Here is a 25,305-nt window from a genome sequence, read left to right on the forward strand (position 1 = left end):
CGAGGCCCATCAGGCCCGCGGGGCCTGCGCTGCGGCCTCGCCCCGCCCTACGTCGCCCCCTGAGCCCAGGAAGGTGTCCCCCTCGCCCCTCCTTCCGCAAAGGCCTTCCTGCGGCACGCCATCGCGCGCTGGTACCCCCACTGCCGGCGTCGTGTCTCCAATCCCCGCGCCGGTCTGCGTGCGGGCTGCCTGTGCGCCTCCCGGCAGAGGAAAGCAGGGGTGCTGGGGTCACGAGCAAGGGGACGACGTGGGGACTGTGCTCCCCCGAGGCATGTGGACGTGACACTGGATCCACAGAAGCCACAAGTGTTTCAAGCTGCCCAGATTTATCTTTTTAAAACGAACTCTTGGCCACAACTGTGGAGGAGAGAACCGGGCAGGGGCTAGCGGGGGAAGCAGCTGAGAGCTGAAGATGGCAGGACCACCCCGACACCTCCCCTTTGCCTCCTGCTGCCCGCCTGGGTCCCCAGAGCAAGGTTTCTGACCTTCCGGCCCTTGGTTGAAGACTAAAGTCGTGTGCAACCCCGGACCCCGCTCCGGTGGTGGGGAGGCAGGGGCGGGGACTCACATCGGCCCTCACTCCTGGGGAGCCGGGGACTGGGTCTCGGATGTCAATGTCACCGGTTCCTGGATGAAACCAACACGCCTGCAGGAGCCCTCAATTCTCACTCGTCTTTGCACGTGTGCACCCCTCTCAGGACCGAAATTCACTGCCTTCGCCCCGTGAACCACCTCCCCATCCCACGTGTCCCCAACCTGGCCCCGGGGGTCCCCGGTGGGGCTGCGGTCGCAAATCTGTTTTCCCAGCCACGATCCTCGGCTCCCACAGGCGCTGCCCGCCTGCGCTCCGGCACGCACCGCTCACAACGGCGGAGCGTTGCACATCCTCACCCACTGGCTGCTGGGTTTTGAGCCCCGCGGCCACCGGGCTGACCCAGCCTCACCACCTCCCGCACGGGCCGGCCCTGGTCAGGGCGCGCCGCCGCCCGCGTGCCGTTTCCGGTGCTCGGGGAGGTTGGAGCGATGGCTGAAGGGCTTCCCACACTCCCCGCACGCGTAGGGCCGCTCGCCCGTCTGCGTGTGCCGGTGGCTCGCGAGCTCCAAGTTGCGCACGCAGGCCTTGCCGCACACGGCGCAGGCGAAGGGCTTGGCGCCCGAGTGGATGCGCTGGTAGCTGAGCAGGTTCGAGCGCTGGCTGAAGGCCTTGCCCGACTCAGCGCACGGGCAGCCAGGCCGCCTGGCGAGAGGCGAGGGGCTCGCTGCAAGGTTCCCTCGGATACCTGGGGCCTGGCCCCCGCCGTCCCACAGCCTGGGGGCTCCGGCTCCCCTCCGGGGGTCCCCTGGCCTGCTGTTGCCTCCAGCGTGGCATGCTGCTGCCGACCCTCCTCGGCCTCCCTCGGGGCCTCTGCCGGGTCTTGCCAGGCCCCCAGGTCTCCAGACACGGCTCCCGGGAAGGGGCCTCTGGCGTCAGTCTTTGGCACACTCCAGGCGGCGTGCTTTTCCCTGGAACCACCTGCTGGGCCCACCGTCCTGGGCACTCCACGTTGCCTCTGAGAGCTGAAGTGGGAGAGAAAGCAAATGTCTGAGAGAACCCAAAAAACACTAAAGAGTGGAGCAGAGGGGCCCGCGGGTTCCAGGAGAGACTGGATCGTGGGGGACCCGGGGCAAGGGCCGGCTGGATGGAGGGACAGCAGGCCACCACCCCCAACTTTCTCTGAGTTGGCCTTGGAGGCCGGTGTCCCCTCTTCAGCCTGGAACAGGGAAACCAGGCAGGTGGGGCTGCAGATGCTCCAATTTCCCCCTAGAGGAAGCATCTGAGGCTGACTCTGAGTCAGATGCCAGCCCTGTTGGGTGTTGGTAGCCCGGCCTGGGATGGGGCAGGCTGCAAGACCTCTATGCAGGCCGAGATGGTGCCACTCACACATCCCCACACCTGACCCTGCAGGAGGTGCTGTAGGTGGGAGTGTGGGTGCCAGGACTGTGCAAAGGCTCAAGCGCGGCCCTCCTCACCCGCACCAGCCCCGCTCGGGGCCTCCATCTCCCTCTCCACACAGGGCAGCTCCAGGGCCTCACCCTCACCTCCTTGCTCCACACTGGGGTCGCCAAGCACCAGGGAGGTGGGGACACCTGTTTGTGAGGATGAAGATGGCCCTGGCCACTTGTGGAAACACTGGATGTGAACTTCCTCCACCCCAGGAGGCTTGAGGTGACCATCAGACCCAAACCCTGGCTGTGTCTGTCTTCCTGGCCCACCTCACCCCTACCCTGACCCCTCGGCAGTCTCCTCCACCCAACAGGCAGCCCAGCCAGGTTAGAGCACATCAGGCTTCTGTCTGGGTCCAACCAGGCTGGGCCAGCTGCCTGAACCCACGATGTGAGAAAAAAGGTTCCATTTTTGCCTGAGGTGCTCCCACACTGGCTGCGTGAGAGGGAGAGACTTCCACTGTCTCTGGAATGACCTCCCATACTGGCCCCACAGCGCTGCTCTCTGGAATGAGCTCTCAGGTGTAAAACGTGGTGGAGGCTGTAGCCTTCCTCACATTCCTGCATTGCCCAGGGTGTCTGCCCAGCATGACTTTGCTGACGTTCACCAGTATACGAGAAAGTTAAAATGGGTCCCAAAATGCTGAGCATAGAACGGTCGGGGCCTGTGTTTTCATTTCTGCAGGACTTGCAAAGAGGCTGGTGAGCGCCAACTTTGTGACTTTAGCCCCCATCCCAGGGTGGAGGCGAAGTGGCCAGGAGAGCTGTGTCTTGGGAGATTTCTGTGGAAAGAGTACTGGGTGACTGGGTCCTACCCTGTGGGTAGGGAAGGGACCGCTCTCCCTCATCTCAAGGCTGGGGAAGGCTTCAAGGAGACCACCTGGAGAGAGGACTCTGGGCTGGGCCTGCCTCAGGGAGGATGGTTTTCCCCAGAGAAGGGGGATTTAAGCCCTGGGTGAGTGAGTCCTGGATTAACCAAGACCTGGGCCTGTGGGGGCTGTTGAAAGCAGAGGACACTATTAGGTAAGACTCTCCCAGGGTGAATTCCCACGGGGCTGCTGGGACTGGTTTTCCACGCTGACCTCTTCCCTGTGGCCTGAGCTGGGAGTTTTGAGCACCCATCTGACTCCCTCTCTGTCCTCAGGAGGGGCTTTTCATGGTGTGAACTTGGCAAGGACAGATGAAGCATGCAGTCCCCACCCCATGGAGAGCCTCCTACATCTGGGACATGGGACGGCACCCATCCGCACAGCATCATGAGGATCACCTGGGCCAGGTACACAATAAACGGCTGCAATGGTGTCCTGCAGGCCATGCCCAAGAATGGAGAGCCAACAGCTTTGTTACCCCAAGAGGCCTTTGCATCTTCCCCTTCCCAAGAGACAGGAGCTCAGGAATGGGAGACACAGAGTGAAGGGTGGCTTGCCGGGGCTTTGCTGCAGAATCCAAGGCCACGCTTGGGAACCCCATTGGAAGCATCGAGGCCCAGACTCTGAAGGACTTGGTGCTGAAGCCAGCTCTGCCCTCCCTCTAGGCGCCTCTGGCTGGGCCACGTGGCCTCCGTGATTTGGGGGGAGAGGCGTCCCTGCCCTCCCAGTTAGGGCGCAGATCAAATGGGGCGATTAAGGGCAGAGTGCCGAGCATGGTGCCTGGCCTGTAGTAAGTGCAAATATTGGCTTCTGGAGTGGAGAGCCGTGTGAATGTCACTTTGGGACATGTGGAGGATGGAATGGGGGAAATTGGAATCACATACATATAAAACCAAACATACAGGTAGGAGAGAAACATGCTGTTCCAGGTCTGCCCCGGATTCCCTCCTAGGAGTTGTGGCCGCACCTCTGGGTCTCCTTCCTTGATGCCCCCCACGCCGCAGAGTCTAACCTGGACTCCTGCCAAGAGACCAGCGCGGGCAGAACCACATGGCTTGGACATAACATGAGGACGCCCCCATCTGCCAATCACAGACCAGGCCAAGGCTGCCCTGGAATCTCACCTCCCCCACAAGGGGGGCTCCCCGGCTCTGTGACGACTACATAGCCGCCCAGGGGTCGGGCAGGCTGAGGCCCCGCCCCTCAAGCTCAGGCCGTTGGCCTCCGTGAGGGTCAGGCGGCGTGAAAAGTCTCTCTCCCAAAGCCCAGGGAGGCATCTCCAAGATCTCAGGGAGGAGGCGGGGGCCCAGCTACACTAGAGGGTGTGCAAACGCCTGAGGCCACCAAGGGCTACTGAAGCCCCCAGGAAGGGGCAGGGAGAGGTCCTGGGTTCGAACCATATCTCCTCCATGTTCTGGCTGTGCCCCTGGGGAGTCACTTTATCTCGCTTCCCCACGTCCCAGCGGGCGCGGTAGTGCCTCCCGCGGGACGCAGAGGGACAGACTCCTGCGATAGTGACCCAGCCTCTGGGGCACGTCAGTGCTCCATCCCGCCTGAATCGGATGCTATGCGCCCGGTTGGAGAGGGTCGAGTGGCACTCCAGTGTGCGGGAACTGGTGGACGCGGTGCGTACAGAGTGAGGTTTAATAGCGCTCAACACGTCGGAGAGGTTCGCGGGAGAGGTGCCCCGCCGCCCGCGTGCCGCCTCCGGTGCTCGTTGAGGTTGGAGCCCTGGCTGAATGCACGGCCACACTCGCTGCACGCGTAGGGCCACTCGCCCGTGTGCGTGCGCCGGTGGGGGACCAGGCTGCAGTTGCACACGAAGGCTTTGCCACAGGCGGCACAAATGAAGGGCCTCTCGCCTGAGGGCAGGCGCTCGTGTTGGCGCAGCTCGGAAGTCCTTACCGCACTTGGGGCAGCCGTAGGGCCGCTGGTCCGTGTGCGCGCGCTGGTGCTGCAGCAGCCCCAAGCGGCCCTTGAAGGCCTTCTCGCACAGCGCGCACGCGCGTAGGGCTTGGCGCTGCTGTGCGTGCGCTGGTGCCGGCTCAGGTTCGAGCGCTGGTTGAAGGCCTTGCTGCACTCGGGGCACGTGTACGGCTTCTTGCCCTTGTGCACGCGTCGGTGCTCCACGAGGTGCGAGAACAGGCCGAAGGGCTTGGCCGCACTCGGCGCACTCGTACAGCTTCTCCCCGGCCACGGGCGCCCGTGGGGGCCGCGGGGCCCCCTCACCACAGTCCCCGCAGGGCGGACACCCCAGCAGGAAGGCCCTCCGCGGGCCGGGCCGCGGCGCTCGGCCGAGTGCGTCCTCCGGTGGCGGTAGAGGCCGAAGCAGCGCACAAAGGCCTGGTCGCACTCGCAGCACTCGTAGGGCCGCTCGCCCGTGTAGATGCGCTCGTGCTGCAGCAGGCTCGACGTGCGCGTGAAGGCCCTGCCACACTCATCGCACGCGTACAGCCGCTGGGCCAGGGCCCTGGGGCGAGGACTCGAGGCCTGGCCGCCCTGGGGACACATCGAGGGGCCCTCGCCCACCTGCTGCTGCTCGTTGGGGCCGAAGCGCTTTCTGCACCCGGCACACGGGCGGCACTCCTTGGCCTCCTGCATCAGCTCCTGCGGGGCTAGTGGGGCCCTCCAGGCAAAGACCTTGCCGCAGCGGCACACACGCTCCACCAAGGGTCTCTGCTGGAGGGGGGTCGGCTTCGGGGTCCTAGGGAAGGTTTGGGCATCTGTGCGCTGTTCACAGGGTGGATAGTCTGTGTGGACCGCACACAGCTGAGCCTGAGGGGAGCTCCAGAGCGGCGCTTGGCCTCCACAGTGGTCACATACTGGGGGCTTCTCCCCAGGGGATGCTCTGTGATGCCACATCAGACAGGAGTTATGGTTGGAGGCCCTGGCACCCGCTGGGCACTGACAGGGGTCCTCCCCAGCCTGCAACCAGGTCAGGGTCCTGAGAGGAGGTGGAGGCACACCGCTCTTACACCAGGGGTCCAGTTCCCTCACTCTGAAGAGTCCCTGGGCTGGAGCTCACACCAAGGCCCCAGCTCGGGGAGCCCCCACCCGGGGTAGTCGTCCTGCCACCCGCTGTCCCTCCACGCACATCTCCTTCCTGAGACAGGTGTCTCTTGGCTTTGTCCTCTTCCGAGGGCCTCAACTCTGCCTTGGGCCTCTCCTCCTGGTCCCTGTTGGCTCCCTGGGGATCTGCCTTGGGGATGCCCCCCTACCCAGAGTTCTGGGCCTAAGCCTCCATCCTGGGGCCAGCCCCCAACACGGTGTCCTGGCTGTAGGATCTGGAAGAGTAGAGGAGAATTGGAGGTTGGCAGTTCCCAGGAGGGGAGAAGTGGAGAACCGTGCCAGGACTGATGCCTACTGGGTGGCCCCAGCTCTCCGCAGCCCAGGGAAAGGGGACAAGAAATGACATGGGCAATGAGAACCCTGGGGCCTCCTGCCCCTACTCTCAGCCACACCCTAGGCCACCACCAAGGCCCCAGAGAACAGCTTCCCTGACTCTCTCTGCTCCCCAGCATCATCTCTCCTCACCCGTTGCTGGAGCACCATCACCCCTGGCTTGGGACCTCAGTGGCCCCCTCCCCCAAACAACAGAGACACCCCAATTGCTCAGCTGTCCACTCCCCAGAATACTTCCTCCACTTCTGAGCACTAGCCTCCCAGCAGCATGCCCTCCTGCCTCCCTACCTTGGCCTGGCCCAGCCCCATTCACTTGCCATCAGCCAGCTCTTCTGGGAAGTGTGAGATGGGACTCACCTGGCAGCACGGCTGGACACCAGGTCTGCGTCTCCCCACTTCTCCCAGGCAAACTTAGCTCTCAGGTCTGGCAGCCTCATCCATAAAATGGGTATGATAACTGTAAAAGTAAACAGCTGAGCGTGGGCCCCGATCATTCCAGCATGAGCCAACCCCATGAAGGCCTTATCCCTGCTCCTACTATTTCCAGTTCCACCATGGCCATTATTAGTTTCCTGTTGCTGCTGTAACAAATTACTGAAAATTTAGTGGCTGAGAGCAAAGCCAATGCATCTCAGAGTTCTGGAGGTCACAAGTCCTAAATCAAGGTTTCAGCCGCATGGCTTCCTCCTGGAGGCTCAAAGGCAGGATCCATTTGCTTGCCCTTTCCAGCTTCCAGATGCCAGCTACCTGTCTCACGGCCCTGTCTTCCATCTTCAAAGCCAGCAGTGAAACACCAGATGTCTCACTCTCTGCTTGAGTCATCACATCTCCTTCTTAGACTCTGAGCCTCCTGCCCTTTCTTAAATAAAGTCACTGTGATGACACTGGGCTCCCCAAAGAACCCAGGATAACCACCCATAGCAAGATCCTCAATCACACCTCATCGTCCCTTCTGCCATGTGAAGTAACATTCGCAGGATCAGGGGACCAGCATGTACACATCTTTCAAGGAAGGGGGCATGATGCTGTCTACCACAGTGGTTTCTTCCAAGCTCTTTATACAATTTACTGGGAAAACACAGTATACTCATCAAGATGCCATTCAGGTGAAACAAACTATAAATGTTTAGCCTGGAATCTTGAAGGACACACATTCAGCTCAGAATGGTCCCATTTGGGGCATGGATGCAACATGCAGAGCAGAGAGGGTGACTCTGAAGTGCGGCCAATATGCACAGAGGGGTCAGAACAAGAAGGCTCACCTGGTGCCTAGAAAATGGAAAGGAGGAGGAAGAGGACTTGCATGTCGATCAGGTTACTGATCAATGACCGTCACTGACAACTGACCTATTAAAGAGCTGACACATAAGAATGGGAATTTTCCCTAGGTTCTTGTTACTTCCAGAACTGTACAGAGTTCATTGACCTCCCCACCCTCCAGGGACACTGGGATCTTGGGCCTACATAAAAGAATGTGTCTGGGCTCGGAGCCGGAGATGGCCACTTCAACCCTGACCCCAAGGCACAAGTTAATAAGAAAATGTCCTGCGTCATGTTCCTTGTCTGGGCTGGCCACCCCCACGGGCACCTGACCAGACTATTAAAACATCCCATCCGTGAGAACAAAAAGATAAAAACATCCCATCTGTGGGAACAAGGAGAAATAACTCAAAGTATCTAAATGTCTAAAACCGTGAGTCAGAACCCAAAAAACATTAGGATAAAAGGGAGTCACAGGCATAGAACAATTAGGAGTTTCACTGTGGAGAGGATACTTTGCCTCAGACCCGGACAATTGGCACTCCCACCCGCCATACCAACTAGTGGAACTTCCAGGTTTATTATGGTGTGGATGTAGTAAGTACTGATTTGTTGTTTGCTTCCCCGCTCCTCGTTCTGTTCCCCTTTATCAATAAAATCTGATTGTTTAAACAACCAAGTAGCCTTGGCAGTACCTGTCATTCCTTGCCCTTTGTGGCTATGAGCAACAAGAACAAAGATCTGTGCAGCACAGCCTCAGGCAACGAATATGTGACCACAGTAAATCCTGCCTCACTGAGCACAAGGTTCAGGTTCCCCGTGAGCTCTGTGTTCCCTCTTCTGTGGAAGGCAGATTCCTTTATCAAGCATTCCAGAAGCCTGAGTTGACTCAGTGAAATTGCTTGCTCCAACTCTTCCTTGACACACTGTCACTTTTCCACCCATTTTGCAAATTTCTAGCAAGCAGTTGCCCAGGGCCACCCAGCAGCCTGAAGTAACTTGATCAGGAACTAAAAGGAATCAGGAAGCATTTAACCAAGACTCTCTCCAGGTTTCCAGCCAAAGACACTTCAGAGTGAGTGGACGTAGTTCTCCTCAGGATGCTGCTGTCAACTGTCTCTGGAGGATGGTTTCGCCCTTGGACATCATAACCACAATGGCAGAAATGCATCACAGTCAGCACTCTGGCAGCAAACGTGTTTGAGTGGAAATGAGACACACCTAATTGACTAAGGGGGAAAACACAGAGTTAGACACGTCCTGCAGATAGTGAGGGGCCATAGAAGCAGCTCAGTCGTCACTGCTCTGCTCTTCAGGAGCCCACCTGCCAGAGCATGAGAAGCTGAAGGGCCTGCGTTAAAGGTGGCCTGTTTGGGGGCCGGCCCCGTGGCCAAGTGGTTAAGTTCGCATGCTCAGCTTCAGTGGCCCAGGGTTTCACTGGTTCACATCCTGGGCATGGACATGGCACTGCTCATCAGGCTGTGCTGAGGCGGTGTCCCACATAGCAGAGCCAGAAGGACCTACAACTAGAATATACAACTATGCACTGGGGGGGCTTTGGGGAGAAGGGAAAAAAAGGTGGCTTGTTGGGTCATGTGTTCAGCAAGTAACTGGTCTGGGGTATGCTCTTAAAGATGCAAGTGTGACAGTAAGGGCAGGACCCCACCAGGACCTGAGGTTTCTCAAACAGCCCTCACTCCCATCGCAGTGATCATTGCACAAGCCTCCTGTGCCCTCCAGGCCTGTGTGAGACTGGCCTTTGACCCAGGATAGGTGAGGCCGCTCCTCCCCATTGGCACCTCAAAGCCACACAGGGCCTGGGTTAACTAAGACTTCATGAAGCTGCGTCCAGGACCACGAGAGCACTGATCCTTGATGGTGCCACTGAGCAGGGCTACTTCCTTGGAAATCCAACATTTTTCCCCACTGTGGCAACTGCCATTTTGTGCCTTGGTTGTTCCACCTGGCAAATTAGCCAGCTGGAGCTCGAGACCAAGGGGGAGTGCTCGGAGGCCCTAGGGTGAGGGACTTCTGCAAGAAAGTGTGAGAACATCTGTGTGACACTGAACACTGGCATGTGTGTACCCTTAACCGAGTGACTCTTCACCACATGAACCAGGAGGAGAATGTGAGAGGGAAGCCTCTCTTTCCCAAACACCTGTGGCTTTGAGTCTGAGGATATTCTTTCCAGATGGGAGGCGGACTGGCTGCTAACCTACCCTGTGTTTGTGTTTCTGCCTGTCCGCTCTGAGATACTGACTGTGCAGCGTCCCAAGAACAGGAGTGGGGAATGACATGGGCATGCTGAGGACCAAGCAGCTGTGGGCCCCACCTGCCCACCAGCACTGACCATCCCAACAGCAGATGGATATGAGTCTAACCTACAACAGAGACCATGCCCAGGGCTGATGGAGCCAGGCTCAGTGACCATGACTCCTAAGGGGTCCTCAAAGGCCCTGCCTGGGGGAGGCCAAGGGCCATGCTTTCTTTAGAATGTGGAGCTTGCTGTAAAATAAAGCAGACAAGCTAAGGGGTCCAGGTTTCAAAAAGTGTCACTTGCACACTGGGACCAGCAAGGTGTTGGAAGTAAGCCCTGTCGTGCCACCCTTGCTGCGGGTGAAGTGGTAGCCCCATCCAGCACTCTCCACATTCAGTTTGCCTTAACCAGGACAGATGGGTACAAAGACCTGGCAGAGAAAAGGCAAGTGCAGAACGCAATCCCACATGGCTGGTGGAAATGTAAAATGATGCAGCTAGCTGTGGAAAGCAGCCTGGCGGTTCCACAAAAGGTGAAACACGGAGTGACTGCACAATGCAGCAATTCCACTGTGAGGGATCCACCCAAAGGAATGAAAACAGGTGTTCAAGCAAAAACGTGTACACCAATGTTCATAGCAGCACTAATCACAATAAAGGAGGAAACAACCCAAACGTCCATCAGCTGATGAATGGATAACAAAATGTGGTCTAGCCATACAATGGGATATTACTCAGCAACAAAAAGGCATGAAGTACTGATACATGGTGGGACCTTGGACAACATTATGCTCAGTGAAAGAAGCCAGACACAAAGACCACATGTTGTATAATTCCATTTATATGAAAAGTCCAGAATAGGCAAATCCATAAAGACAAAGCGGAGATCAGCGGTTGCCAAGGGCTGAGGGGAGGAAGAATGGGGAGTAATTTTGCTTTAATGAGTACAGAGTTTCATTTTGGGGTGATGGAAATGTTCTGGAGTTAGACAGAGGTGATGGTTTCACAACATAGTGAACATATTAAAAACTAAAAAGTATACTAAAAACCAACCTGAATTGTACACTTTAAAATGGCTCATTTATGTGAATTGTATCTCAAAAAAAGGGGACGCACCCATGACACAAAGTGTTCCTGCCTTGGGCATGCCCAGGTGTCTGCCCCAGGGTAGCCTCACAAGCCCACCCAGGAACATCCAGGATGTCACCTGAGCCCCAGCCACAGGGACAGTACTGTGTGGGATGGAGGTATGTGTGTGTTTTTTACACAATACTTTTGTAATAAGAAAAACAAGGTCTTCAAAATTGTTAGGTAAAAATAAAACATTAACTTCTCACACATGGCCAAGCTGACTGCACACTGCACATCAAGCAGACTTTTCACATCAGAAGCTTAACCTCCGGGTTGACAGCATTCTCCCCCAGAGCACAGACTTTTCTTTAACAAGATGTCTCTTAGTCTACTCATCTCAAGAAGAAAACTCTTTGTGGGAAGCTGGACACACCAGCTGGGAATACTGGGCAGCATGCTGGGGCACAGGGTGCTGCCTTATGATGTCCCAAGACCCAGGGCACTGCCATCACGATTTACAGATGGGAATGGGCAAGGGCAAGACTCAGGGAGGACACAGCTCGGGAACTTCCACCGCTGTCTGTCTGACCACAGAGCCCTGTCCTCCTCCACACCCAGGCTGCCCACTGGCTCCCCACCACTGTCCATGGAATTCAGCTCTGACTCTCAGGCATGGGCTTCACCCTCTGGTGGGTGTCTGCCAGCCACAGAGAGCAGTACAGAGCAGACCCATCCCGCCCACCTCACCAGCCTCCCCTGCACCCCTGAGCCTCTGGCTCTGTGTACTGCAGGTTTTGCAGAATTCCTTGGTCTGCTTCTGAGAGGCCAGGGTGACCCTGTGGGGGCCAACTGCAGAGCTGCCGCAAAAGCTGCCAGGACTCCCTACTAAGGGGATCACTCCGGGCACACTACCAGGCTGGGATCTGAGGTTCCCACAAGGAAAGAAGGGGCTCTCTAGACATGAGCACTGATGTGGGAACCCTGTCACCTCCTGCTTCCTCAAGCAACCATAGCCCCAGGGTGAACTCCAGCCCCTCACACAGAGGAGGGGGCCCCACAATGGGTGCTCAGCAGCAGGAGAGCAGGTGCCCAGATTTCTGTGCAGGATGCCTGGGGAAAGACAAGGGCTTCTACAACTGTGCATCCCAGAAGCCCCATAGCCGGGATCCAGGTCCCGCTGACATGACACCAGGTGGCTGTGTTCCAGGTGGGAGAGACAGTAGGACTTGGGCACCTGCCATGCTCTTGCCCCAGCGCTTCCAGTAAATACTGCCTCCGCAGGGTCATGTCTGCTGGCCTTGTGCCTCACTTTGCACAACAGCTGGCAGCCAGAGCAACACCCCAGGCCAGCATCCAGCATGACCTCCTGGACCCCCAGGGACCCAGAGGCCAAGGACCCACCAGAGTGGGAGAAGACACCTGAGGGGGACAGCCTGGCCAACCCAGGATAGCCAGTTACCATGGAATCAGTGGACAGGCCAGAGGATGGATGGCCTAGGGCATTAAGTCATGCAGGACTGGGCAAGTTCCCCTGAAGAAAGCCGTAATGGATTGAATGATGCCCCTACCCCCCAAAAGATACGTCCATACCCTAACCCCTAGAACCTGTGAATATGACCTTATTTGGGAAGAGTATTTGCAGATGTAGTGAAGGATCTTGAGATGAGATCATCCTGGATTCCCTAGATGGGCCCTAAATCCATAAGAGGGAGGCAGAGAGAGGAGGAAGAGGGCAAGACAGGAGTGACGCAGCCACAGGCCAAGGAATGCCTGGAACCACCAGAAGCTAGGACAGGTGCATGGGATGGCACCTGCCTCAGAGCCTTCAGAGAGTGTGGCCCTGCCGACACCTTGATTTCAGACTTCTGGCCTTCAGAACCAAAAGAGAAGAAATTTCTGTTGGCAGTAATTTGCTAAAGCAGCCACAGGAAACTGACACAGAGACTGGTCCAGCACCGCTGATAGGATGGGTGGGTTGCATGGGGGACTCTCCTGATCCCTGCTGATGCAGTCAGAGGACTGCTCAGTGCCTAGACAGAGGGTCAGGGAAGACTGGGCGGTCACAGGAAGCAGCAGTGGTCCTGACCTGGCAGGAGAGACCCTGAACTCACAGGAGTCTGGGGCTGAGGGGCACCCGTTAGCCATCTGCACAGGGCATCTCTGGGAGAAATGTCCCCAGACACCCCACTCCCACAGGTGGTTCCTCTGCCCATTTGCAGCATGAGACACAGCAGGTGGAAGCTGCAGACCATGGCTGCTTCTCTCTGCCTCTCTCGCCCTGCTCCCAGCCTGTGCTATCAAACTACCCTACCCGCACCTGGGTGACCTTCCAGTCATGGACCCGGGATCTGAGGCTGGGAGCCTGTCCCTGACCCTGCACTGCAGCTGTCCCAGGTGTTGACAGTGACTTCCCATCATCTGGGTGAGCACCCCTGCACCCTAAGTGCTCGCCCAGCCTCCTCACTGTCTGCGGAGCTGCAGGTGGATGGGACTAGGACACGGAGCAGCCATCTTCGGGCAGCTAGCGGGACTGAGCGCTGCAAAACCCCCGGCAACAGCACGTGGGAAGAGGTGACTGCGGCTGAATGTCCTCAGAGCTTGGACAGGCCCACTGAGACTGACAAGAGGGCAGCTTGGAGGTGTGGAGAGCACAGGGTGGCTCCACCTGTCTGGGTCACAGCACACCCCCCCGACCCCTCCTCCACGACAGCCCCAGGGCCAGAGACCCCAGCCCGGCCGTCCTATTCTACGCCGGACATTCAGTGCGAAGGACAACAGAACAGCCAGCGCGCAGCGGCTTCGCGGGCGTCTGGAGGGGACGCGACTCTGGAACTGGGACTGAGGGAGGCGGAGGGGCCACCGTGTCCCGACGGGGAAAGAAACCGGCAACCGCAAGGGCCGGGGGCGAGGCCCGAGGTAGCAGGGAGCCGAGGCGGCCGCGGGCAGACGGACTCGATCCTGGGACGCGCAACGGCGGCTCGGGGCCTCGCGCCTCCCCTCGGGCCTGAGTCTCCACACTCAGGATGGGCGACGCGGGAGCCAGAGCCAGAGCAGACAGACGCGCTCGGAACCGAAGCCCCGACGCGCCGTTGGCCAGCCCGGACCCCGAGCAACGGACGGGAAGAGCGCGGGTGAGGCCTCCGTCCCGGACCCAGCGCGCAGGGCTTAGGAGGGAACAGGGGTATGGCGGCCCCGCCTCGCAGAGTGGGGTCACGGGTACGTGCAGAGCGCCACTTACTCCCTGAGGCGACCCGCACGGGTCCCCTAGTCCCTGCCCCACACGCATCGCAGAACCTTCCTCCCTCCTCTTCCGGGCCGCCGTAGCACTGAGGATTAGGTTTCCCTGCATGGGACGGCGGGAGCACTCACGGGGGCTGCTGGGAAACGTAGTCCGGCCCTGCCCGGCTCCCTGGTCACGCCAGGACTCCCGGTTGTTATAGCAACTGGAGCAGGCTACGCTCAGTAGGCGGGACCCAGACTTGCGTCAGCGCCAGGGAGTCGGCCTCCCCGACCGACCCAGCAAGGCGAGTGATTGGCCGTGACGATGACTGACAGTCATCACTCCCAGTCAGACTTCGGGAAGTCCTGCCATTCCCAGCCTCGCTAGTGCGGAAGAATGAGGGGTGGGAAACCCTTGGCTGGCTCTGAAATGTCCGGGCAAGCGGGCTTCGCGCCAGCCGCTGAAATCGGAATCTCTGGGAATGAGGCTCGAGCAGTGGGTGTCAGAGCCCCACAGCTGATTCTAATACGTGCATCCGGTTGGAGAACCACGGCCCCCCAGCCCCAAAGATGAGGCCAACCCTGCTTGGTCTCCTGGGCAGGCCTCCCTCCCATTTACTCCCATTTCCTCATCTTGTGCCCATCTATTCAGTGGCTCCTGCCCCACACAGACACTTCTAATTTTGCTAGCCCGTCTGGCTCATGTATTGCATTCAGCCATCCAGGGTGCCAGCCCCACCTGTCTGCTCCACTCTGCATCTCAGGGGCACTGGGGCTGTTCACTCCGTCTCCATCCCATGGATGTCTGGAGACCAAACACCCTGCCTCGGGCTCTGTCTCCCTGTCCAGGGACAAAGTCAGGACGTGGTTTGAAGGCCTGTGTGGGGCTTACCATGCTCAATGAGGTTGGAGCGGTGGTGGAAGGGCACTTGGAGGTCGCCTGCCCGTGTGCCTACCCTGATGGCCCTGCCAGGTGCCGCAGAGGGAGTGCAGCTCCTGGCTCTCTGTGCGGGTGCCCAGTGCCTGAGGAGGTTCTATCACTGGCTGAAGCCTCAGGGCACTCCCTGGGGCTTCTCACTGCTGGGTCCCTCAACGAGGCTTACCAAAATCGAGACTTCTCATGCCTGAGTACACAGCCTGCCGGAAGAGCTTCCAGCTCTTGCAAAAGGACTTTCAGCTCTGGGTGCACAGAAAGGGCCTCTCCATGGAGTGAATTATCTGGTGCAGTCACAGGCCTGCCCACGACACAAAGGCCTTGTTGCCCTGGGGGCAGGCGCGGGGTGGGGGTGGGGGGGCGGCGCGGGCTTGCACGGGAGGAGGCTGGAGCACCGACCGAAGGCTGGCCCCCCAACTGAAGGCTGGTCCCGGTGTGGGAGGCTTGTCTAGATGGGGGGTGGCTTCAGGGTCTGTGGGTCTGCCGGCCCTCCTCGCTTTTACAGAAGCCTGTTCCCTGAGTGTCCCCCTGCCCCCCCAGGGCTAATACTGGGAGGAGCGCCGGAGAAGCACCTCACTATACTCACTGGTCATACATAGGGGGCTTCAGGAGCAAGACCGTTGGTCATGCAGGGGCCCGGAGAGGAAGTGGGGCTCTCACAGAAGGAATCTAGCTCCCATGAATTGTCAGGTCCCTGGACTGGGACTCAAGCCAAGGCTGCAGCCCTAGAAGCCTGCACCCTGGGGAAGTCGTCCTGCCATCTGTCACCCCTCCACACAGGTCTCCCTCCTGAAAGGAGAGTCTCGCAGCTCTGTCCTCTGCAAGGGGCCTCACTCCACCTCAGGCCTCTCCTGAGCGCCTGGGACAGCTCATTGGGAATCAGCCTCAGGGACTCTTCGGGCTCAGTGTCCTAGGCTGGAGCCTCCATCCTGTAGCCACCCTCCAACTCAGAGTCCTGGCTGCAGGATCTGGAAGAGTCGAGGAGAAATGGAGAGGCTGGCAGTTCCCAGGAGGAGAAATGGTGTCAGGAGCCATGAAAGCAAACCGCAGCAGCTGAGGCATCCTGGATGGCGCGGCCAAATTTCAAGAGTCTTGAAAGCTGTAAAAAGGGGAGAGACATAAAGAAAGGAATTTCAGCAGGAGCTGAAGGCAGGCAGCTTAGTGAGTGGGGTGGTCAGGGGTCACCTCTTTGCCTCTCCAGGCTTGCTTCCTCCCCTCCCCTCCACTGTCCTTTCTCGCCTGTCTGACCACTAGCCCCCTGCTGCCCTCTGCCTCCCTCTGAGCCATCCTCTTCACCACCTGCCCTGGACATACTTCTAGACTGCTCATCGGACAAGCCACATCCAATGCTAGCCCTTGGTGGCTGTGCCAGGCCTATGATGGGAACTGCTGCTGACCAGGGTTGAGTCCAGTGGATGTGTGGGGTAGACAGAATAGTGGACCCCAAAGATGTCCACACCCTAATCCCCAGAGCCTGTGAATGTTACCTCATATGGCAAAAGAGACTTTGCAAATGTGATCAAAGATTATGAGATAGGGAGATTATCCTGGATTATCCAGGTGGGCCCTAAATCTAATCACAATGGTTTTTATAAGAGGGAGGCTGAGAGCCAGAGTCAGAGAAGGAGATGTTATGACAGAAACAGAGGTCAGAGTGATGTGGCCACAAGAAATGGAATGAGAGTAGCCTCCAGAAGCTGCAAAAGGCATGGAACAGATTCTTCATTGGAGCCTTCAGAAGGAATGCAGCCCTGCCTACACCTGATTTTACCCCTAAGACTCACTTTGGACTTCTGACCTCCAGAACTGTGAGATAATAAATGTGTATTGTCTTAAACCACTAAGTCTGTGGTAATTTGTTAAGCAGCAAGTAGAAAACGAACACAGTCTCCATGAGGCACTGGGAGGTCTCTCATTTTCCAGCTCTGACCTGTCTCCCTTTTGCCAGAGCGAGGGCATGCCTCAGGCCCAGAGCCTCTGCCTTCAACATTGTCAAGCACAGTTTAACCACAGTGGTCTGTCCAGGTATTTACACCTGGAGTTCTCTTCTTTTTCTGGCTAGCTTTATGTTTTGGTTGAGGCTGTCAAGTTTCCTTATTAATAAATGGATCTAAGCAAAAACAAATGAGTAGATGTTAATCAGTGGTTCTCAACCAGGGAGAGATTCTGTGCTCTGGAGAACACTTGACAATGTTTGGCAACACTTTTGTTGTTACACATAGGGATGGGGGTTCTACTGGCATCATTAGGTGGAGGCCAGGGATGCTGCTAAACATCCTAAAATGCACAGGGCAGCCCCACCCCCACCCCATGACAAAATGTCAGCAGTGCTCAGGTGAAGAAACCCTGGTGTAAAGAAAATCAAGAGGGGCTGGCCCCGTGGCCAAATGGTTAAGTTCATGCACTCTGATTCGCCTGCCCAGGGTTTCGCTGGTTCAGATCCTGGGCGCGGACATGGCACCACTTGTCATGCCACGTTGAGGCAGTGTCCCACATGCCACAACTAGAAGCACCCACCACAACTAAAAAATATACAACTACGTACTGGGGGGATTTGGGGAGAAAAATGGAAAAAAAAAATTGGCAACAGTTGTTAGCTCAGGTGCCAATCTTTTTTTTTTTTTTTTTTTAAAGATTTTATTTTTCCTTTTTCTCCCCAAAGCCCCCAGGTACATAGTTGCATATTTTCAGTTGTGGGTCCTTCTAGATGTGGCATGTGGGATGCTGCCTCAGCATGGCCTGATGAGCGGTACCATGCCCACGCTAGGATCAGAATCGGCAAAACCCTGGGCCACTGAAGCGGAGCGCAGGAACCTAACCACTCGGCCGCAGGGCCAGCCCTCAGGTGCCAATCTTTTTTTTTTTTTTTAAAAAAAGAAAACTGAGAAGTACAGGTGCCACATGCAAGAGGCAAAGGTCATCATTTGGGCAAAGTGGGACTGGGCTTGGAGTTAAGTGAAAAAAGCCAGTCATAAAAGGCTACATATCCTATGATTTCCTTTCTATACAATGTCCAGAATAGGCAGATCCATTCAGAAAGTAGAGTAGTCGTTGCCAGGGGCTGGAGGAAGGGGGAAATGGGAGTGACTGCTAATGGGTATGGGGTTTCTTTTTGGGGTGATGAAAATGTTCTGGAAATAGACAGTGGTGATGGTTGAACAACTTTGTGAAAATACCAAAAACATTGAATTATATACTTTGAAACAGTTTTATGCTGGGTGACTAATATCTCAATTTAAAAATTACAATAGGGGCCGGCCCGGTGGCACAGCGGTTAAGTTCGCACATTCCACTTCTCTGCGGCCCGGGGTTTGCCGGTTCGGATCCCAGGTGCGGACATGGCACCGCTTGGCAAACGCCATGCTGTGATAGGCATCCCAAGTATAAAGTAGAGGAAGATGGGCCTGGATGTTAGCTCAGGGCCAGTCTTCCTCAGCAAAAAGAGGAGGATTGGCAGTAGTTAGCTCAGGGCTAATCTTCCTCAAAAAGAAAAAAAAATTACAATAAATAAATAGAGTGGTCAGTCGAGGCCTCAAGGAGAAGGCAGAATTCAAGGGAATACCTGAGGAGGGGAGGGAGTGAGCCATGGGGCTTTCTGGGGAAGAGCATGTGAGGTGAGGAACAGCAGGTGCAAAGTCCCTGAGGAGGCTTGTGTGGCTGGGGTGGAGCATAGGGGAGAGAAGGGAGAGGAGGGTAATGGGGCTATATCTTGTGGGCCTAGCAGGCCATGGTGCGGACTTCGTCTTTTCCTGTGAGTGATGCAGGGAGCCACAGAGGGTTTTGAGCAGGGGAGGGATGAAATCTGACTTGGGTTTTTACAGGCTCCCCCTGGTTGCCATGTAAGGACAAACATTTTCCTCTTTGGGGCCCAGCTTGAATCTCTAAATTTCTGCAGGGTTAAGGAGTGTCTGAAGCCCCATGGCTGTGCCCGACTCCCAGACACAAGGAGCCTCACACATCCCCACCTAAGGTAGAGCCCCATATTCATACTTCCCTGGAAACCCCGGAGATAGCCTTGCCCCTTGTGACAGCCAGCCAGGGTCAGGGGGCTAGTCACTTAGCAAGGTCGCTATCTGTCTGCCCCTCCTCCTCATCCTAATGACCCTGGCCCAGAGGCCTCTTGCCTATCCCTCCCCATTCAGCCTCTATGCAGACCCCTGGGGGAACTGAAGTTGCCAAGCGGTTAAAGGATGCAAAAGAGAGCCCACAGGAGAAATATTTCTGGTATACAGCTCAAGGTGGCTGCCTCTGGGTGCTTCTGGGGATATAGGCCATCTCTCTCTACATCTCTGTGATCATACCTTTCCTGCATTTTCTCCAATAAGTAGGTATTACATTTGGGAAAAGACATAAAATCCGAAGGCATCACGTTTTTGCTGTTACAACATTTGAACGACCTCCTTGTCCTAACACCTAGGCTGCGTTATCTATTGCCGAGTAACAAACTACCCCATACCATTTCATCAGGCCGTGTGTGCAGAACGGGATTTGGGCAAAGCTCTATACTAACCGGAGCTTCAGCTGGGGAGCTACAAAAGCTAGGGATGTCTGGGCAGCATCTGCAGCCTGGCACACAGTAGAGCTCCGGAAAAGTCTGCAGAACGGACAGCCCATTTTACAAATCACAAAGCAGCCACAACACTAAGAGAACAGTTTAGTGGATACCAGGGGAAAGGTGGGGTGGGGGGTGGGGACAAAGGGTGAAGTGGTGCACCTACAACACGAATGACAAACATTAATGTACAACTGAAATTTCACAAGATTGTAACCTATCATTAACTCAATTTAAAAAAAAAAAGAAAAAGAAAAAAGAAAGCAGCCACAACTTCTGAGCGCTCGCTGGGCACCGCCCGGCCCTGAGCTAAGACCCAGACACGGACTGAGTCAGTCCTCGGCCAAGTCTGCAAGGCGGCGGCACCCCGCCCATTTGACAGGCGGGGAAGCGGGGACTCAGAGAGAGGAAGCCAGGCGTGGGCCCAATGCTCAGCCCTCGGGTGTCCAGGAATCTGCAACTTTTAGCACCCAGAGTCACCGCAAGGCTTCAGAGGCAGATAAGGGGCCACCCGGAGAGAGACGAGAGCCACAACCCCCCAGGAGGCGCTTGCAGATGGGGAAACTGAGGCCAGGCAGGAAAGCCTCGCCTCCTGGCTCAGCCCGTGCGGCCGGCCTCTGGGCGGCCGTCCGCGAAGCGGCCAAGGGCTCGGCTTCGTCCCGACGCCTCTCCCGCCCCGCGAGCCCCGCGAGCCCCGCGCCTACCCCAGACCTGAGGATGGGAGGCCTCCTCTGGGGCTCTCGCCGGCCCTCTCAACGGCCTCGGACAGAGGCTCCGACGCGGCGCTGGCCCGGCAGGCTGCCCTGCTAGGCCGCAGTCCACTCCCGGGCCGGCCAGAGCACCACCCCGCGCCCCTCCGCTCCGGAACCGACTAACCGATCCCTTCGCGGCTCCGCCCAGACCTGAGCTGCGGGGAGTCCAGCCGCTCGTCCCTCAGCGGAGCCCTGAGTGGGCTGCTCTGGGCGCCCGGAGGACTGCCGTCTCGATGGTTCTCCAGGCCGGCGCGGCGTCCAGAGACCCTTTCCCCCGTCAGTGACCGCCAGAGGAGGGCGGGACGCAGCGCCTTTCTTCCGCCTCCTTTCGGGTCTGAAGGAACCGGTAGGAAAGGCCAGCGCGGGGGCTTCAGGGAAATGGAGTTCCGCCGGCTCCGATCCGGACTCTAAGCCGGGAGGTTCTGCCGCGGAGAACCGAGCCAGGAGAGGAACAGGCGATCTCGTCTGGGCCTGAGTGAGCGTCCTGGTTACCATGACGACCGCCAAACCTGCCCCCTTTCCGGGTTTCACCGGGGGCGTGGGGCGGAGACTTCGGCTTCCGGGTAAAGCGGAGCCTTCATGCGATTCGCCATTGCCTTGGAGACGCCTCGCACCGTCCCGCCTTCCCATCACTTGGACGCTGGTGATTGGTCGTCCCAGGGGAGGGCGGGGCTTCCGGTCCGGGTCCACGCTGTCCCTCTGGACAACGTGCCGGACGGGGTTCAGCCTGAGAGCCCCGCAAAAGTTTGCGCTTTGACCTTAGACCCCTCCAAAGTCCCAATGGTCGGGTCCTCCCGGTTCCGTCACCTGTAACTTCCTAAATTCCCGTCTCTAGTTCTGCGAAATCCGATGCCTGCTTCTCCCCCAGTTCATGTCTCCGAGTTTCCCCAATATTGGTTTCCAGTCTCCAATTCCTGCTTCCGGGTGCCCCCAAATCCAGGTCCCTCTTTTCCCTGCAGTTAAGGCCTTGGAGTCCCCCACCCAAGACCAGGTCCCCGTTTCTCCCCCAATTTGTGCCTGACACCACCAAACTGCAGCCACCGGGAATCCGTGTCTGAGACTGTTCTGAATTCATATATCTGGTCTCCAAAATCTGAGATTCTACACCGACTAATTCTGGATATGTGGATTTCCAAAATATGTTTCTGGGTTTATCCTTAATCCAAGCCCCTGAGACCCCCTATTAAGACCATGTTCCAAGGTTCCCAAACTCAACCCAGTTCCTCAGCTCTATTCTTTCCCCAAGTGCTGCAAGTGAGGGGACAGGTCTGGATCTGATCCAGCATTGCCACCCCAGCCCTACACATTCTGCCCTGTTGCCCCCACCCCAATTCTGCAGAGCCACCCTGTACATGTGGTCCCAACTGACAGCTGAGCAAATTGAGTTTGGGGAAGGGGCTTAGGCTAGGTCACCCAGCAGGTCCTGCCTTGAGGTCCAGAATTCCCACTGCTGTAACAAGCACCCTGGCCAATCCACTCACCTCTGTGAGCCCATCTTGAGACATTCTGGTCAGCGGCCAGGGCAGTGGGAGGCCCAGGGCAGGGGGAAAGATGAACTTGTCATCTGCCAAGGAGCCGTGGGAGTAGGAAACAGTCTGACAGGAGAGACAGTCCTGAGGGAGTTGGAGGAGCAATGAATATGTTTGTTGTGTGTTCATTTACTTGTTCCTTTACTCAAGCAGGCTTGGAATCAAGACTAGCCCCTCCTCGGTAATTACATGGTCCCTCCTGAGCAGACTTTTCTCTGAAGAGGGAGGCGCCTAAGGGGCAGGGAGAGTCCCTCTCTGGGTCATACCAGATCCAGTGGGAAAGCCTAGAGTTGACTGAACTCATTGGTTCATTGAGCAAATATTTCTTGGGCACTTTGTACGTGCAAGGATCCCTGAAACTGATGGAGACACGATGCAGAGAGGGAGGAGAGGCCAGCCAGGACAGGTGAGGCCAGGCTCTGGGGCCAACTGCCTTAGAAACCCAACTCTGCCCCCTTTTGCTGTGTGACACTGGGCAAGTTACTTCACCTCTCTGGGCCTCTGTGACTATCTGTAAAACGGAGTGCCCATCTTATAAAGTTCTGAAGACTAAGTGATCTGATTCCTAGACTCCTAGTGCCTGCCTGGGGTCAGGGAGGGGCTTTCCAGGGCTGACCTTAGTTAGCAGGTGGCCAGGAAGAGGGGCAGACTGTGGTAAGGAGGTCTTCTGAACAGAAGACAGCATGACTAAATGTTCTGAGTCTGGAATTGGTGTGTGGTGGAGGAGGGAGGCCCTGCCACTTGTGTCTGCCTAAAGTGCAGAGTGGGAGCAGCAAGTCCTATGAGGGACTAGGGAGGTCTGGCCCACACACCCACCCATTGTTTATTCAAGTTACTTGTGAGCAGACACTGTGAGCAGGTTCAGCACTTGCAGCTGAGGACACAGCAAGGAACAAGCCAGACAGACTCCACCCTCACAGAGCAGCCAGACCGACAGGGCAGAGGAGACGGCCAGGGAACAAGGCAGAGAGTGCAGGGGTGGCATCATAGACTGTCACCATGGATGGTCAGGAAGAGCCTCACCAAAAAAGTGACATGAAAGCAAAGATCAAGATGAGGGAGAGATTCTTGAGGGTATCTGGGATGTATTATTTCCTGAGGCTACTGTAGCAAATCACCACAAACTTGGTGTCTGAAAACAACAGTAACTTATTTTCTCACGGATCTGGAGACCAGAAGTCTGAAATCAAGGTGTCTGCAGGTCCATGCTACCTCTGGAAGGCTCTAGGGGAGAAGGCTTCCCTGCCTCTTCCAGCTTCTGATGGCTCCAGGTATTCCTTGCCTTGTGGCCGCATCACTCCAATCTCTACCTGTCTTCACGTGGCTTCTCTGTGTTGTGTCTTCTTTTTCTTTTTTGAGGAAGATTAGCTCTGAGCTAACTGCTACCAACCCTCCTCTTTTTGCTGAGGAAGACTGGCCCTGAGCTAACATCCATGCCCATCTTTCTCTACTTTATATGTGGGACGCCTACCACAGCATGGCCTGTCAAGTGGCGCCATGTCTGCACCCGGGATCTGAACTGGCGAACCCCGGGCTGCCCAAGTGGAATGTGCACACTTAACCGCTGCGCCACTGGGCCGGCCCCAAGTGTCTTCTTCTTCCTATAAAGATACTGCTATTAGATTTAGGGCCCACCCAGGTACTCCAGGATGATCTCATTTTCAGATCCTTAATTACAGCTGCAAAGACTCTTTTCAAATAAAGTCACTTTCACAGGGCCCAAGGATTGGGATGTGGACATATCATTTCAGGGGCCACCATTCAACCTACCACAGGCCAGCATCCCATGGGAGCAGATGGTGGCTGGGTCAGGGTGGACCATGATGGACCTGCCATGGGCACAAGACCAGACTTGGGACTTGGGCAGAAGCAGGCCTGGCCTGGCTCTGGAAGGCAATTGGGTAGATCCAAACCTAGCACATTTCAAACTGGATGAGAACCAGGTTGGCATTTTCAATGGACATCCCAGATGCTACTAAGAGCAGTGAGGAACAAGTGTGAGGAGGACAGGAGGCCAGCTGATAGCAAGACCAGCTAACAGACGGGCAGACAGGAGAGGCATCTGCCTGGACAGTGGAGATGTAGTCTGGTGGGGCCCATGGGGTGCCTTCTGGGAGGTGGGGAGCCTGGGCCAGGGCTGGTCAGCTCAGGGTAGACGTGATGCACCAGAAAGTGAGGGGGGGGGGGCGCCCTGCAGAAACTTTCCACCCTTCACCCTGAAAAACACAGTGCCAACAGCCCTAGACGTACAGGGTCAGACAGATCTCATCCCTGTGTCCTGGGGACCTGGAGAGGCTGGGCTACCCCAGGATTGGCAGATACTGTGTGAATCTTAGCTATGCAAAGTAGCCCCCCATCCTCCACCCCATGAGGCTTTACTGGTGGACCTCCATCCTGCCCTCCAGGGCATGGGGGGAGGTCACACTTGTGAGGTCTATAAAGATGTCCACTATCAAGCCACCACAAGTGGCCAGGCCACAGGCTCCAAACTGGCCTTGTCTGATTCTGTTCTCATTTTCACACTGAAGGGAGAAACTGAGGTTCAGAGGGGTGGGCCCCTGTCAGTTCCTGAGGAGAAAGAAGCTGGGTTAGGGGGGCCCCCCTCGGGATCCTGCTGAATGTGGGGGCGACAGATGCCTCTGCCTATTCCCTGCTTCCTCCCAGTCAGCGTCTCCCTAGGGCCTCCCCAGGACCAAGGAGGAGCCCAGTTAGTCCCTTCCCAAGCCCTCAGACCCCAGTGGGAAGCCCGAGGATGCTACCCTGCACTTATCAGGGTGGAGGGCAGGGGTAAGGGCCATGAGCTGCGGGGGCCAGGGGCCTTGGCCTCAAGGTACAGCTTCTGTGCCCCCACTGGAGACTGAGCCCGTCTAACCTCCTGCCCAGGTCAGCTTCAGGGTCTGTGTCCTGAGCATGAGTTGTGACTGACGACAGTCCAAGGGGACCCAGAGTCTCTGGTCTGAACTGCTCCTGGAATTGGGGTCAGGGCATGGGTGAGCCTTTACTGTCAGTCAGCAACAAACAACGCGGCCGCTCAGCACCTGCTTTTTGCACGCCCAGAGGGTGGGCAAGTGGAGCTGCTGGGGACCATGGAGGACCACCTGGGTCAACTGGCTGGGCCCCTTGGGGTCTGTGTAGGAGAAACACGCCCCTGGAGGGTGAAGTGGGCACCAGGACATGGGGAGCCCCAAGGGGCCCTGGAGACCAGCTCCGCCAGATGCCCCCTCATGCCATCCTGCTGGCCAGCATCGGTGTGTGGCCACTGAGATTGTGGCCTCTGGGAAACCCATGGGTGGAGTGCACGTCCCAGCTCAGCTCCAGGGTCTAGGATTATTAAGCACCAGAGGTATGCGAAGGGCTGGCACATGCTCTCCAGGCTGGCCGCCGGGGTCACTGGGTAGGGCTGCAGAGTGGGCAGAGCACCCACCATCGTGCTGACCCCCTGCACCCCGACCCCCACACCTCCCCGCCTGCGATGACG

General features: G+C 57.1%; 2 protein-coding genes across 2 annotated transcripts; both read right to left on the reverse strand.

Annotated features, from left to right (window-relative positions):
• Positions 1-307: 307 nt before the first annotated feature.
• On the reverse strand, positions 308-25,254 carry LOC111775148 (transcription initiation factor TFIID subunit 4-like). The gene is made up of 7 exons (XM_070222802.1): positions 25,166-25,254; positions 23,598-23,656; positions 21,780-21,862; positions 20,913-20,997; positions 20,449-20,632; positions 15,164-15,457; positions 308-1,557 (listed from the first exon to the last, which is right to left on the reverse strand). The coding sequence occupies exons 1-7, from the start codon at positions 25,252-25,254 to the stop codon at positions 888-890; spliced, it is 1,464 nt and encodes a 487-aa protein (XP_070078903.1). The 3' UTR covers positions 308-887.
• On the reverse strand, positions 4,374-8,743 carry ZNF837 (zinc finger protein 837). Its single transcript, XM_070225093.1, is given in 8 exon segments — positions 4,374-4,746; positions 4,748-4,857; positions 4,860-5,012; positions 5,014-5,126; positions 5,129-5,784; positions 5,786-6,136; positions 6,612-6,711; positions 8,210-8,743. Coding segments are annotated over 8 exon segments (1,731 nt in total). The 5' UTR covers positions 8,217-8,743; the 3' UTR covers positions 4,374-4,505.
• Positions 25,255-25,305: the final 51 nt, after the last annotated feature.

The sequence above is a fragment of the Equus caballus genome, chromosome 10, assembly GCF_041296265.1.
Source record: "Equus caballus isolate H_3958 breed thoroughbred chromosome 10, TB-T2T, whole genome shotgun sequence".
Taxonomy (NCBI): domain Eukaryota; kingdom Metazoa; phylum Chordata; class Mammalia; order Perissodactyla; family Equidae; genus Equus; species Equus caballus.